At 42.7% G+C, this 15,132-nt stretch overlaps 1 protein-coding gene across 2 annotated transcripts in view; it reads left to right on the forward strand.

The window, feature by feature from the left end:
- The first annotated feature begins 236 nt into the window (after positions 1–236).
- SMAP2 (small ArfGAP2) overlaps positions 237–15,132 on the forward strand; it is a 46,588-nt gene continuing 31,692 nt past the window's right edge. Inside the window, exon 1 of one of the 2 annotated variants that reach the window (XM_082687077.1) lies at positions 237–822. In XM_082687077.1, the coding sequence (XP_082543203.1) occupies positions 720–822 (103 nt within the window). In that variant the 5' untranslated portion in view covers positions 237–719. The remainder of the gene's footprint in view (positions 823–15,132) is intronic. The other variant, XR_014299708.1, reaches the window with a different exon arrangement.

A 15,132-nucleotide genomic window follows, 5' to 3' on the forward strand; every position in this document is an offset into this window, starting at 1 on the left:
TTAACTCATAGAGACATTTTGAGGATTATATTGGGATAATTCTAATAAAGCGCTTAACACAGAGCCTGGCACCTAGTAAGAACTCAGCGAATGTTAATTGTTGTTTTCCTTCACTTTCCCCCACTCCATTCATTCTTTTCCAAGGACACACAGGAGGCGTGCCCACTCCTCCCTCCGCCCACCGCAAGCTCCGCCCCTCACTTCTGCCTGGATTGGCTCCTGAGAGGCGGAACCGAGGGAAGAGCCCTGTGCGACGCGGTAGGGGCGGGGCGCATGCGCGGGCTGGGCTGGGTGGAGGTGGAGAGGAAGAGCTGCCGGAAGTAGGCGGCCGAGGTGGTGGCTGAGCAGGCGGCAGCTGCCTGGGAAACCGAGGCGCGGGACTCACGGCCCGCAGACAGGCCGGCGGGGGGGGGGGGTCGTCCCTGCGCGCTCCGTTTGCCTGGGCTAAGGGTCTCTAGTCCGGCACCCTCCTCTGGACTCGGGCCTTTCCCTAAGCCCGCCAGGGGGCGCCGCACTGAGGGGCTGCAGGGTGGGGGGCGAGCGCGGCTGACGAGAGAAGGGGCGCGGGGCCGGGCCCGAGAGGAGGGGTTGCCCCCCTCCCGCCCCGCTCAGGAGGTGCCCCTGGGCGGGGGACCGGGAGTCCTCACCTCCCGACTGAGGCAGAGGTTCCTAGGGGCGGGCAGGGCGCTTCGCCCTCTGCCCCCGCCGGCACCCTGGCCATGACGGGCAAGTCGGTGAAGGACGTGGATCGGTACCAGGCGGTCCTGGCCAACCTGCTGCTGGAGGAGGATAACAAGTTCTGCGCGGACTGCCAGTCCAAAGGTAGCGCATCCCTTCCGGCGGGCGAGGGGTCCAGCCTCCCGCCGCGCCTGGGAGGTGACCTGGGTGGGAAGGGGGTTTCTGGAGCTTAGGCCTCCCGAATCCTGGTAAATGGTAAGGCGTGCTCCTCTGACTGAGGAGGCTGCAGGGTGTTCTGCGGCGCCGGGGTCGGCGTGGGGAGAGGCTGCGAGGGAGAGTGTGAGTGCTTGGCGGGAGGGGTGGGGGGCGGGAGAGCGGTGGAGGTGGGGGTGGCATTGGCGTGGTGTGTGCAGGTGAGGTCTGTATGTTAGGGCTCCGAATGGGTTCCGGGCCGATTGTCTTTCCCGAGGCAGCCCAGAGCTCACCGACTTACACTTGCAAAACGGGGGGATGAACTGCAGTGTGTGTGTGTGTGTGTGTGTGTGTGTGTGTAGGCGGGTGGGGGGGGGCGCGGGAAGAGGCTGAGAGAGGGGGAGGAAGAGAAGGAGGGAGGAGGAGGAGGGAAGTGAGATGACGGCAGGAAAACCGCTTAAATAATTTTTTGAGGTGGTGATTGTTGCTGCCCGCTATCTGCTTAACAGCTCCCTCTGTCATTTTACAGTCTTGCTGAGATCTGACAGAGTGCATAGGTGGCTTTCTTCTTCCTGGATGTGTGAAGTGGGAACCTGCCTTATGCAGTGACACAGTGCGGATTTCTAGACAGCCTAGCCCGGGCCGTGGAGTGCGTTGGAGGCCGTGTGTGTGTGTGTGCGCGCGCGCGCGTATATATGTGTGTGTGTGTGTGTGTGTGTGTGTGTGTGCGCGCGCGCGCACGCGCGCGCTTGTGCGGTGGCAGAAATTAGCAGATTGTGGCTGTAGTACAGGATTCGTTTAATCAGGGGAGAGAAGGAAGCAGGGGATGCATCAAATTTGTTGCTTCCGTGGTCATTACCCTTCCAAAGGTGAAAAATGATCACTGTATATTGTTAGAACCATTTAGTCTTTGTTTGCTGTGCCCTCCAAGATGCAGGATTTGATCTGATTAAAAATCAGTAGTATAAGAAAGCTGGGTTATAAGTGAAAGCTTGGTTATTAGCACTCAAAATTTATAGATACAAACTTCTGTAAATATTTTGTCTCCTTATTTTCTTTCTGAATTCTTTGGAATGTAATTGGAGAAGTTGGGAAAATTCTTTTCGCTTTGGAGAGAAGGGGATAGTTATATTTTGGGAGCTATTGTTAGTTTGCTTCTGTTCATAATGCAGTGGATTTGCCACAGTCATTTGCCATGCAGCATGTTGGGTGCATAGTATACACCAAAGATTCAAATGTATTTGTGTTTATCAATATTGGGAAAGGAAGTACATGTCTAATTGATGCCTTTGGGTAATTACCTTTTATTTTGGAAAGAAAAAAGATTATGTAAGGAGAACAGGGGAATGATACATTGGTTTAAACATCTAGTAGTTTTAATGTCCTCTGCCAATAAATAAATGGCATGTACTTTTAGGAAAGCATGTCTCCAGACTTCTTTCCTGCATTTTTGCTTAGTGAGAAATTGCTTTAAAAATATTTTAGAATCATTTATGTTGAGTAGGTTTAATTTCTTATAGTTGAGTCTTGTTAAATATCGTCCTAGACTTTTTGGAAGATTCAGTTTAAAGTTTAGGAGTATATTTCCTGGCTTTACTCAAATTCCCTTTGACCTCAGTTGACAGATCTTGAGTCACAGTGAAGCATCCCACTAGAGTGAACATTGCTACATTTGGGGAGTCAGATGCCATTTTGATGATTAGTACTACCCCCAACTCTCTGTTTCTCCTACCACTCATACTTACTCATATTTCAGTGAAATACAGCATATGGAAGAGAGAGCTTGATTCATCACTTCTTCCCCCAAATTTTCCATTGCTCTTTATCAATAGCATTAGTGGGGATCAGATAATGAAATATTAGTTAGTTCTTGATGAGAACTAGTAACTGTTGGGTTGTAAACTTTGTTAACCCCTGTCAATGGTAGAATCCTGGTTATTGAAACGATTTTTCAAAAATTAGTTTTACATTTTGGCTTGGTGGCTTCAGTGAATCGGCCATTGTATTAAACACGAAATGTTAAGGTGTCAGTCATCTTTCAGTTCAGTTAAATAGCATGTTGTTTAGGCCTTAGTTTATCCAGTTTGTATATTATCTAGCTCCTTCCACACTTTCAGCCCTTCTCACTAATTTTCCTCCTCCTCTTCCCTAATTTTGGTCGTCGTGATGATCACACAGACAACTACTGGATCATACAGAAGGAAAAGACACTCTTATCAGATTGTTATCTATTAGCTCTGGTAAAAAATACATGTACTGGGAGAATGTATTTAAAAACTATTGGGTTTGGAAAATGAGATTTGGATCTGAGTTTATCTCTGTGTCTCATGTTGTTTCTTTGAAAATTGAGAGCTAATCGTACAGGACGTGATGAGTGATTGCTAATCTATTAATATTAAATCAGATGATAAGGCCCTGGACCATAGACTATATGAGCAGTATTTTTCTGATGTTCTAAAATAACCCTTTGGCAGTGGCTCTTCTTTTAAAATCTTATACTTGTTTAAAGATCTTACTATCTTTGAATATGTAATGTGAACATCAAGAGTAGAGAACAAGCACGTGTCTTTACGTAGTATGAGTTTTGTTGGTTCTGGGATTTTTTACTCTTTGGAGTGTAAGACACACCAGTTTCTGGGACCCCTAAGGCACTGAAATAACTCCTGTGTGGCAAAGAAAGCTGCTTAGATACTGCCTTGAAAAAGTGCTTTGATTTAGTTTTAGGCCCAAAGATACGGTTTCCTCATCACCCAAAGACACTGTGACCTTTAGAGTAAATTTTTGGACTGACTTAAGTAGTGATAGAACAAAGGACAAACATACTAAAAATTCCAGATACGTCAAGTGGTAACTCTACCTAGTTTAGACTGGGTCTCATTTTTGGATAGACCCTTGTGAGGCTGTACTAGTTCAAGGTTTAATCATCAGCTCTGCAATTGCATATTCTGTCAGTGTGCCTGGAATAACTCCTAATCAACCTCTTCAGAGACCGGTTTAAACTAGGCACTCTTATTTACCATGTAAGGATCTATCTTTCTGATGACCCGAATACCAGTGTCCACTACTGGGATATTACTTTCTCAGTACCAAAGTTGGTTAAAAAAAATTAAATAAATAAAAAATTAAAAAAAAATTGAGAGCTTTTTAACGAGCAAAGCATTAAAATAGAAGAGATTTGATGGTCTTGTGGAATATTTACTTTGGTCTGTGAAACCCCACCTGGAATTCTGGAGCTTGGCAGAAGTTTTGTAATATTTTGTACTTTTCCCTTCTGCTGCATCCTATCTCTGAAATGTTTTACCTTGAATTACCAAACCATTGCCTCTGTTCCAATTTCCATCATATACTCTAAGATTTAAATTTGCTTTTTGGAAAAGGTAACACTTTCATGTGTTCAAAATATAAAAGGTTGGGGCACCTGGCTGGATCAGTGGGTTAAACCTCTGCCTTCAGCTCAGATCATGATCTCAGGGTCCTGGGAAGGAGCCCCACATCAGGCTGGCTGCTTGGCAGGGAGCCTGCTTCCCCCTCTCTCTCTGCCTGCCTATCTGCCTACTTGTGATCTCTTTCTCTGTCAGATGAATAAATAAAATCTTAAAAAAATATATAAAAGGTCCCGAGGTAAATATTGTACAATGAAGAGTTGTGTTCTTATTCCTGATCCCTTAGCCACCAGCCACCATTTTCCCTTCCTAGAAGTAACCACTTTTGATAATTTCTTAGGGGACTTTTAAGAAAGAATATATGTGCAGGCAAACAACTACATTTAAATATATTCTTTTGCAGTGCTTTTATGCAAGACGTAGTGTATTATTCACAGTCCGTGGCACCTTGAATTTTTCAATCAGCAGTGGAAAGCATGGAAACATGGAAAGCATGAAAGTGCTCTCCCCATGCATGTTGAGCTTTCTTCATTCTTTCAAGGGATTTTCTAAGGCTCTATCTAGGTTATCTTGATTAAGTTGAAAAATATGCCTAAGTGATTTGGAAACATCTGCTCTTGTTGAAGGAATCTTAGTGTCCTAGGCTCATCCATAACTCATATGAACCCACCTTTGAGGTGGCAAAGAAGCAAAATAATGGAAGGGGCCTTCGACTTGATGTTGAAACATCCAGTTAAACTCCTTCACTCTGTTTATTTTAGCTTTGTGACCTTCAGCACTGCACTGAACTTTCTCAGTTAAATTTTCCTCATTTGAAAAATGAAAGTGCCTGGGAACTAAAGTGTTACACACATGTAAGCATTGCTTATTACCACCATTGCTGGTCTTATTTATTCTGTCTTGGTTTTATTTGTTTCACTTTCTGACTCTTCCCTTAAATACTCTGGTTACTGGAAGCCATGGTTAGAATGACTCACCCAATAATTCCCTAGTTTTTAAGCCAAAACCATCTCCTACATATGGGGGTTCTGGCATTTTTGCAAATGGACTTTATAGTACCCTTGAGGATGGACTCTGGATGCTTCCTCACTCTTTAAACTTGTATGAAAGATTAGACCAGGGAATCTTTGTGTAGAAATTTTCTACAGTAGTCCTAAATTTTAACTCCAGTAAATTAATCTCTAGCTTTGCTTTATATTTGTTTCGTGTTGATAGATAGCTAAGTCATTGCTTGTTAAATAGTATTCCTTAGAACATGAACTTTCCTGTCAATTTTTAATTATTTTACCTCTATCTGTGGCACCTCTTGAGAGATTAAATAAAAAATTCCATCAGATTTGGACAACAGAAGTTTTGTGTCCATCTCTAGTTGTAAACAGCCTTCTCCAGTGAAGATTAAATAGCTTTTCTGGGTTTTTACAGCTAATGCACCTTAACTCAAACAGTCATGGTTAGGCTGACACAGTTACACTGAAAGTAATTTATCAAAGTCCTCATTAGATTGTCTTTTAATATCAAGTTGTTAAGCCTGTTCCCTGGGAGATACCTTCCTGTTTGTTCTCCTTGTCCTTTAAATATCATTCTGTGGCAGTGGAATAGAGAATAAAAAATGCCTTATCATCTAGGGGGAACTCTGCAAGCCTGCAATCCCACACTATATATATTCATTCTGAAAATATTAAGCACTTACTTTGTGTCAGACACCGTATGAGGATATGTAGTAGATTCAGAGATCCTGTCTTTGGTCCAAAGGATCATACAATTGAATGGGGAAGCAGATGTGTAAACTGATAAATGATGCAATGTGGTATTATCATGATGGCCTTGTGTGCAGGGAGAATTGAAAGCTCTGGAGAAAGCAAACAAGTCTGCCTCAGGAAGTTATGGCTTCAAAGAGACAAGTAGGCTGTCTTGAATGATAAGCATGACTTTGCCAGGTGATTTTAGGGAACTTGGCTTTCTAAGCAGAGGAAACAGAATGTGCAAAGCCTCTAAGGTATTGAATGTGTGTGTTGGGGGGTGGGATTCTCTCGTGTATTTTAACTACATCTTGGGGCACGGCAAGGGATAAAGTTAGGCAGGGACCTATAAGGTTAAAATCCTAGCCCTGTCGTTCATTTCCTATGTATTACTGAGATTATGAATATGCTTTAGACTCTATGTTGTGTAAGAACCCCATACTATTCGAAGTCTACCTGTTACTCAAATGAAATTACAACCATTGCAGACATAAAATGTTTCCTAACTGATGAGTAGAAGAAAGATCTCAGTATTGTGCCCACAAGACCAACATGGAAATGTACACGAGTACATTAAATTAACTTACAAAAGTCTAGTGAAATGCCAGCAGTAGCTATTATGTTATTTCTGAGTTGACACTGAGTTTTTTGAGGCTGAGCGCGCTTATATACTCTAGTGGTCTAAGAGTGCTGAATATTTGATGTGTGCTCTCGGTTGCTTGGTGCTCAGGAAGTGTAAGCAGGTAGCTGCAGCCTGATCTCTCGGTATCCTTTTCAGCAAACCTATTGCTTTCCAATAAATCAGAAAAGTACTTTCTGCATTTTTCATCTGATGTCATTATGACATGTAGGTGGCAGCTTTCTTGGGCACAGTTGTCTATATAACTAACTGTTCACCATATGAGTCATTGTCTGTTTCTATTCTTCTGCCTGAAAATTCTGTCTTAAAAATGATGTCATGCAATTAGTGACTGCTGCACTTTACTCATGATGCACATTGCAGCTGGCTCTGTATGTTATGTTGATGGATGCCACCTATGCCACAGCCAAGGGACAAACTGACTTGTTAAATGGACTCAGACTCAACTCCTCCAAATATCCCCTGTAGAAAAGATGCCAAGCAGTAATCTGCATAGAACACACATATGTTTTACATTCTAAGCATACAGTGCCTAACTTCTGTTATTGTGTCTGCTTAAATCCTTATCACAGTTGTACTTCTGTTTGAGCAAGTGGCCAGTTTAAGTAGATACTAATTTTGAAGAAGTTCTGTATTGGCCTCTGGAATGTGACAGTTCAGCTTACCACACTGAAAAGGTAGGAACCAAATCTATGTAGAGTAGAACACCTTAAGGTTAATTCACTTTTTACCAAATTCCTCTATTGTTAAAGAAATATTCCTATATTGATAAATTTTTGAAAAATTATACTGTGCCACTGTTAACGTGTCTACTAGAATGTAAGCTCCATGAGGATAGGGTGATTGTGCCTGTTCACCAAAGTATTCCCAACACTTAAGAGTAGTGCTTGGTATAGATGGAGCTCTTAGTAAGTATGTGTTTGAATGAATGAATTGATCTTGCCATCTATAAATCGTTTGTTTTTTTATAAGAAATCTTAAACAGGTTATCTGAATATTTGTTTAATTCTTAAGAAACCCAAGTTTTTTTTTTTTTTAAAGATTTTATTTATTTATTTGACAGAGGGATCACAGGTAGGTAGAAAGGCTGGCAGAGAGAGAGAGAGAGAGAGAGAGAGAAGCAGGCTCCCCGCTGAGCAGAGAGCCCAATGCGGGACTCGATCCCAGGACCCTGAGATCATGACCTGAGCCGAAGGCAGCGGCTTAACCCACTGAGCCACCCAGGCGCCCCGAAACCCAAGTTTTTAAACATATTTTCAAGTTAGGGACTTAGCCGAGAAACAAACCCCACTGTAGATAGTACAAGCAGAGGGAGTTTTTTAAAAAAAAGATTTTGTTTATTTGAAAGAGAGAGAGAGAGTGAGCAGGAGTGGGGAGGAGAGGGAGAAGCAGGCTCCCCACTGAACAGGGAGCCTGATGTGGGGCTCCTTCCCAGAACCTGGGATCATGACCTGAGCTGAAGGCAGATGCTTAACTGACTGAACCATCCAGGTGCCCCAAACAGAGGGATTTAATATACAGACTAGGTTACATGGATGATGTAAGAACTTAGAAGGTAAATGGCCTGGTGAGGCAACCCAGAGATTAGCAACACCTGGGAGCTAGTGTGCTTTTAAGGAAATTAGAAGGTGTTGATGTCACCAAAGGCTAGAAGTCTGAGCTATCTGGTATGAGCTAGAAGCATGGAAAGAAAAGCTGTTTGGTGGCAGCAGGAGCTGTGACTCTATTAAGAGAGCATTACCCTGGCTTCCCTTCTCCTCCTCCTCCTCTATCTTACCCTTATCTGTTACCTCCTGTTGATGGAACTTACCCAAAAATTGGTTGGCAAGAGAGCCTGGGAGCTGTAGCTCCCACTGATGGAATGGAACAAGGTAGGATCCAAGTAGAGACAGGCTGAGGCACAAAGGCACTTAAAAAAATCTCCCAAGATGTAATTCTTCTTCCTTGTAGGTAAATAGTTGAGTTATTTTGAATGAGAGATAAGGGTTTTTAGGCAGATACAACCTTTGTGCTTCTAAGGAATCTTAACTGTTGCTGAAGTAATAATTAGTCCGAGGAAGTAATGTAACGACTCAGTCATTGCCTAAATAATTAGGATGTGTGTCTAGGAAAATTGGCTTCTGTTGAATCTTCCAGGAGCAGTTTATCAATTTGGTTACTCAGGAAATAAGTTTCCCACCCTATTGATCCTGGGATGCCTTGGGCATGATTGTGTGTGTGTGTGTGTGTGTGTGTGTGTACATGTGTACATATGTGTATGTACACACATACATTGAGCTTGTCCCATCTACAACTGAAAGACTTGAATCAACATGTAAGATGTACAAAGAGAGTTTTGAGGATGGTAGCCTCATGGTACAGATTAGACTTGCCTTGACAGTTACAGAAAATATAGTAGAGCTAATTTTTCTTATGCCACATATCATTTTAACTGGTCTTATTGGTTTGTCTGGGGTTTTCCCCCCATGGCTTCAGAGAGGTTAGCACTAGGGGAGGGAGTTGAGACCACTGATAACTTTCTTCTGGACCTGAAAAGTATTTTTTGTTTTATAAGGAAGGTTGCTGCTGCTTCATTTAAAGGCCAAGCTTCCCAAGTTATTGCTGGTAGTTTTCTTTTTCATTATAAAGTGTTTAATGAGTTACATGATAGAAGTTTGGCACTTTCTCGAAGGGCATTTTTTTTGTCAATCAGGTCACCTGCCTTTGGGCCCCTGCTACATTAATGGAATTGGTGGAAGTAGGCCAGCGAAGGTTTTCAGTGGAGTGTGAGTATGTTTCTTCTTAGGCTGTTATTTTCCACAGAGGCCATGGGTAGGGGACTCTGAGTAAATTTACCGTCTGTAAAAATTGCATAGGTTTCATTGTTTTTCCTCTTTCCTCCAAAAATTAATTTCTTCTTGGCAGGTATAATTCACAGATATAATTAAAAAGTAATTTGGTTCTAAAAAACATATCAGACTGCTTCCCAGAGTACCAGTTCTTTTCAGCCAGTTCATTTCAATTTAAGAGGTACATCTGCATTTTTGAAGCTTCATGTTTAATAATTACAACATTTTGCTACCGTATTTGACTCTTCCGTTTTCCAAACTTTCTCCTTCCCTACCCCACTTTTCTGGCTCCTGTATTTCCCCACAGGCGTTGTGGATGCTGGTCCATTGATGGCTGAACTGCAGGCCACTTCCCAGTGGAAAACCCCAGAGATGAGCCAAATCTGCCTTCAGCTGTGGCCATCCATCAGTGTAAGGCTGCCCAGGCGGTTGTCTTTAGTTTGTCCAACATTCCTCTGCTCCACGCCTTCCCCTCACCCTCCCTCATGTGTGGCCGAAACTTGCTCTGGAATCCCACCTTTGTAACGTACCAGTGGGTAGTAATAAGATTTTAATATTGCTGCTGCTTTTCATCTTCAAGTAATGTTAAGTAGTTCTCCGACCATTTTTGTCGACCATAGCCCTGCCCCCCTCCAAGTCTGCATATTTCCTCTGTGTGTTCTGGTGCTTTTAAATGCATGTAGGATACAGTTTATTTAGGAAGTTTTGGATTTCATAAGCCCAACTGGAGAATGCTGATTTTTCAAAAATTTCAAGTCAGGACTTTCAAAAAGAAATTTCTTAATCTGAAACAATGAGAATTGGATCCCTCCGGCTCCATGTCCTTTCTCCTCACCCAAAAAATAAATGTGTAATGTTCTCTTTTTATGATGTGTCGAAAATAATAAGGCAGATACAGAAGTAACGCAAACCTCTTCTCAGCTATAGTCGATAAGCCTGGCCTAGCGTGATTTGAGGAAATAGAGCACCTTTTCTTTTTTTTCCAAACTAACATGCTGTCTTTCCCAGCTAGTGTTGGTAAGACCGTAAAATCCCCCTCTACCACAGAGCTTACATCTTTAGACTGGGGTTTATTGCTATTAATCCTACAGCGTTACTTCCTGAAGTGCACTGAAAGTACATTTTGTTATTCAACTTCTTCCTCTTTCCTTGCCTTACTGGAAGTCCCCCCATGTGTAGAGTTAGAAATGAGTTCTCTGGTGTTTCAAGCCTTGAGTTAAACATTTTATATTAATATTGTTTAGATGGTTGCTTTCCTTCTTATGCTTTCAAAAAATAATTTCTTACAGAATTTCCTGTGTGAGCTGGTAACATCTTAGGCTGTATTCTGAAGCTCAGAGAGGAGAGGGTGCTGTCTTCTTCTTATGGATACTTTACCACTTGGGTCATAACCAGCACAAGCCCTTCAGTGAGAAATAGGAAGGAAATCCCCTGTTCTTACCATGATGCTTTTATTCAAAATAGCAATAAACAGCACAGTTAACGGAAACAAATTTAAGTGTGACAGCTGTTTGAGAAGGAAAAAGTGAAAAGATTCAGGCACTTCTGCTATGTTGAAAACATATTTGTTGAAAGAACAGCTATTTGGAACCGGAGACCCTGTCTCTCTGAAGGTAGGCCTGAGAAGTTTGGTTAGAGGAACTGTTTCAGAGTGAGGAAAACTGTGGGAAAAACTCTTTCCTGAAGTGCGAGTGCTGTGTTAACATCCAGCTTGTAGGTGAGAGAAGGGAAGAATTATTAAAGTAGCACTGGAAGGAAGATTTCAAAGCAGTTCCCCTGAGCTTTCTGACTTTGTTCTGAGCCTAGTTTCTGCACAGAAGTCTGACACAAGTGACTCAGATCAAGGGACCATGCTGTGGGCAGAGTAAAAATAGGGCTCAGTTTCATTAGGCTTCTTAATACATTGGAGGAAGAGAAAAGATTCATTACCATAGGCCAGTTATTTTTTTTGTCTTGTGGGATATTGGTGAGTGGGGAGGTGTGAGCGCCCATACGCTTATTAGCTAAACGTTATTAAATGCTATTTCTTTAAAAAACACTTCGGGGTGCACCCAGGTGGCTCAGTCAGTTAAGCGTCTGCCTTTAGCTCAGTGTCCTAGGATCCCAGTGTCCTGGGATCGAGTCCCACATCGAGCCCTGCATCGGGCTCCCTACTTGGCCGGAAGCCTGCTTCTCCCTCTCTCGCTCCCCCTGCTTGTGTTCTCTCTCTGTGTCAAATAAATAAATAAAATCTTAAAAAAAAAAAAAAAAAGTACTTTGTGGTGCTTGGGTGGCTCGGTAGGTTGGGCAGCTGACTCTTAATTTTGGCTCAGGTCATGATCTCAGGTGTGGGATCAAACACCCCTCACCCCCTGACCCCACCCCGTCACCCCTTCGGGCCCTATGCACGGTGCTCAGCAGAATCTGCTTGTCCCTATCCCCTCCCCCCACCCCCGACCTCTCTCTCATAAATAAATAGATAAATAAAATCTTAAAAAAAAGTGCACGCTTTTTGTGAAAACAATCTTTGTGAAAAGATTTGGGGAGAAAATCTTTGGGATGTGAAAAAATACAATGTTGGAGAAGATATTTCACATAATCCCTATCATCCATTTTTTTTTTACTTGTACTTATTCCATAATAATTTTTTATCATTATTGTTTTGCTTAACATTTATCATAAGCATTTTTCATGACATTAAAAACATTTAAATACCTTTATTATATTCCATCATTTGAATATGTCATTACTTACTTAACTCCTGCCCAATTCTTAGACATTTGAATTTTTAGATTTTCAGTATTATAAATGTTGCTACAATGTAAATTTTTCTGTTAGACTAATGGATTATTTATGTGTTCAGAGGTGAGTGGTCACGGGGGCCCTCTAATTTAAAAAAAGTTTCAGGATGTCCCCTGGGCTGAGCCCATGCAGAGACAGCCCTGCTGTGGGGTCGTCATTCTAAACTGCTTCACTGTAGTGGACATCTGTTGTGGCAAGGAGTGGAGAGCTGCAGAGAATCCTGACTTGACCATAAGGAACAGATTTATGGAACATGATCACAGAGAGATGGGCCAAGATATATTCTTTTTTTTTTTTTTAAGATTTTATTTATGTCTTTGACACAGAGAGAGAGAGATCACAAGTAGGCAGAGCAGCACACAGAGAGTGCAGGGGAAGCAGGCTCCCTGCTGAGCAGAGAGCCTGATGTGGGGCTCTATCCCAGGACCCTGGGATCATGACCTGAGCTGAAGGCAGAGGCTTAACCAACCCACTGAGCCACCCAGGCCCCCCCCCCCCCCCGCCAAGATATATTCTTATCTCATGCACCATCTTCCACATTATATGCTTAATACATGGAGCTATTGTTGGGTTTTGATCAGCATCTTGTATTGTTCATACAGTCCTCCTTCACTTAACCAGGGCACAGGGAAGGTGGAGTAGAGGTCCTACATTGGTAGAAAGGGGTTAACACTACCACGTTTTTGTTTGTTTGTTTTTTTGTTCTTTCTTTTCTTTTCTTTTCTTTTTTTTTTTTTTAAAGATTATTTATTTGAGAGAGAGAGAGCAGGGAAAGAGGGAGAAGGAGAGGAAGTCTTAAGCAGATTCAGCACTTGAGTGCGGAGCCCAGTGTGGGGCTCAGTCTCAGGACGCTGAGATCACCAGGAATCGGGCATTTAACCGACTAAGCCAGCCAGGCCCCTCTGGTTTTTTGTTTTTTGTTTTTGTTTTTTTAAATCAGAGCTTTCCTAGGACTAGAAATTCCTTCAGGACAGGGACTGTGTTCCCTGTATACATGTATGTCTGATGCAACATCAGACACACAGGGTCTGTGCCTCCATTGTGAGCTCTCTTATTCTATTAAGGTGTGTTTGGATCATATTCTTTTTCTCTTTTGTCTTCTGAAAGTCAGCCTCATGCTGTTAACTCAGATATTTGAAGATCTGTGACATTCCAGGAATCTGAGCAGGTGAATATCATGGCTGCTTTGTTGTAGTTACTTCTTTGTGCCATTTCTTTTTTGTGCTTTTGGCATCCGTGCTGCATTGAAAGCTGGAGCCAGTCACGAAGCTAGTACTCTGCCCTCTCAGTGGGAGGTTTTGGTGTGATGCATCATCTTGCATCTTGGGAGAACGGTAGCATGGGGTGTGAAACAGGAGGCTGGAAAAGCACTCTTTTAGCCTTTTTGTGGGATGGGAGTAAATATTTAGACACTGTTCTCAGGTGCTGCAGAAATTAATAATAACCTTGCAGCAGTTTTAAAAGCTCTTCTTGTATCCCCTGGAGCAGGTTTGTTTAATTTGAAGAACCTTGCTTTAGCTCTTTTGAGGCTGTGATTTTTTTTCCTAGAGACCTGCCCTGGGTTCTTCTACACAATGTTCTTTTTGCAGGACCTTTCTATCCACACACGGCTGACATCTGCCCCACCCCCTTGTACCACACCTGACCTGAATCTCATTATACCCAATTCTGAAACATCTAGTTTTGAAAGGTGGTAGTGTTTTCTTTTTGAAAGGGCCAAATCTTCACCCTTTGTTCTCCTCCCTTAAACCAGGGCTGTTTTGATGACTAACATTTAGCTTGCCACTGGACTGACCATTTGTACTTTGATCCCAGAATTAATTTCTTGTCTGCTGTTTGTTTGGAAATGAAAGTTCTCTAGCTTGTTTGAATACAGTTGTGATTCAGTTAACTGGCACTGATTTTCCATCTGTTTGCCATTGGTTGACGCTCCTCTGATGTGTTAGGAAAGCTGCTGCACACCATTGGGGAGAGAACGTCATGTGTCCGTGGTCTTGCACAAGGCTTTGTTTGTGGACTCAGGTTTTGTGTAAAGCTTCCTTTTGCTGGAAGGGCATGAACCTCCCTTCAAATAATTGAAAAGCATATTCTGCCTGCGCACTTGTTCTTTTTTTTTTTTTTTTTAAGATTTTATTTATTTGACAGAGATCACAAGTAGGCAGAGAGGCAGGCAGAGAGACAGGGGGAAGCAGGCTCCCCGGTGAGCAGAGAGCCCGATGTGGGGCTCAATCCCAGGACCCTGGGATCATGACCTGAGCCCAAGGCAGAGGCTTTTAACCCACTGAGCCACCCAGGCACCCCCTGGCCACTTGTTCTTGAGCTCTAGTATCTTCTCCACTTCTGGGCTTCCTTTGAGGAAGAAGAATGTGGGTAGGAAGGGGTGTAAACGAACCTTCATACACAATCTTAGATGTTGGGCTTCCCAGTGGTAGAGAGTGAATTGCATATCACAATAGAAAAGACCACCTAAAGAACAGGGTATCAGTTTAGCGATCATTATTGAGCATCCGTGTATAACCCATAGTTGGGTGTATAAAGATGATTCTAATTCCAGCCCAGCTGCTGATTTCTTCTATGAACTTGGGTAAATGACTTGACCACTCTGGACCTTAGTTTCTCCAACTGTGCTTGACTAGATAATCCTTAAGGTTCTTGCCAGTTTGGGAATTCTGTGTCTAAATATTTATCTGTATGTTACAGAACAAGAGAAGAGACTCTTCACAGAATTGGTAGTTCTTCATCTCACACGCTTCAAACTAAATGGCCTAGGAATGATGCCTGTAGAGAAGGACTTCTGAACCTCAGCACTGTTGATATTTTGGATGCTTCTTTGTTGAGAGGTTGTCCTGTGCCTGGTAGGATGTTTACCAGATGCCAGTAGCATTCTTTGC

This window comes from Mustela nivalis (genome assembly GCF_964662115.1).
Source record: "Mustela nivalis genome assembly, chromosome: 10".
Lineage (NCBI taxonomy): Eukaryota > Metazoa > Chordata > Mammalia > Carnivora > Mustelidae > Mustela > Mustela nivalis.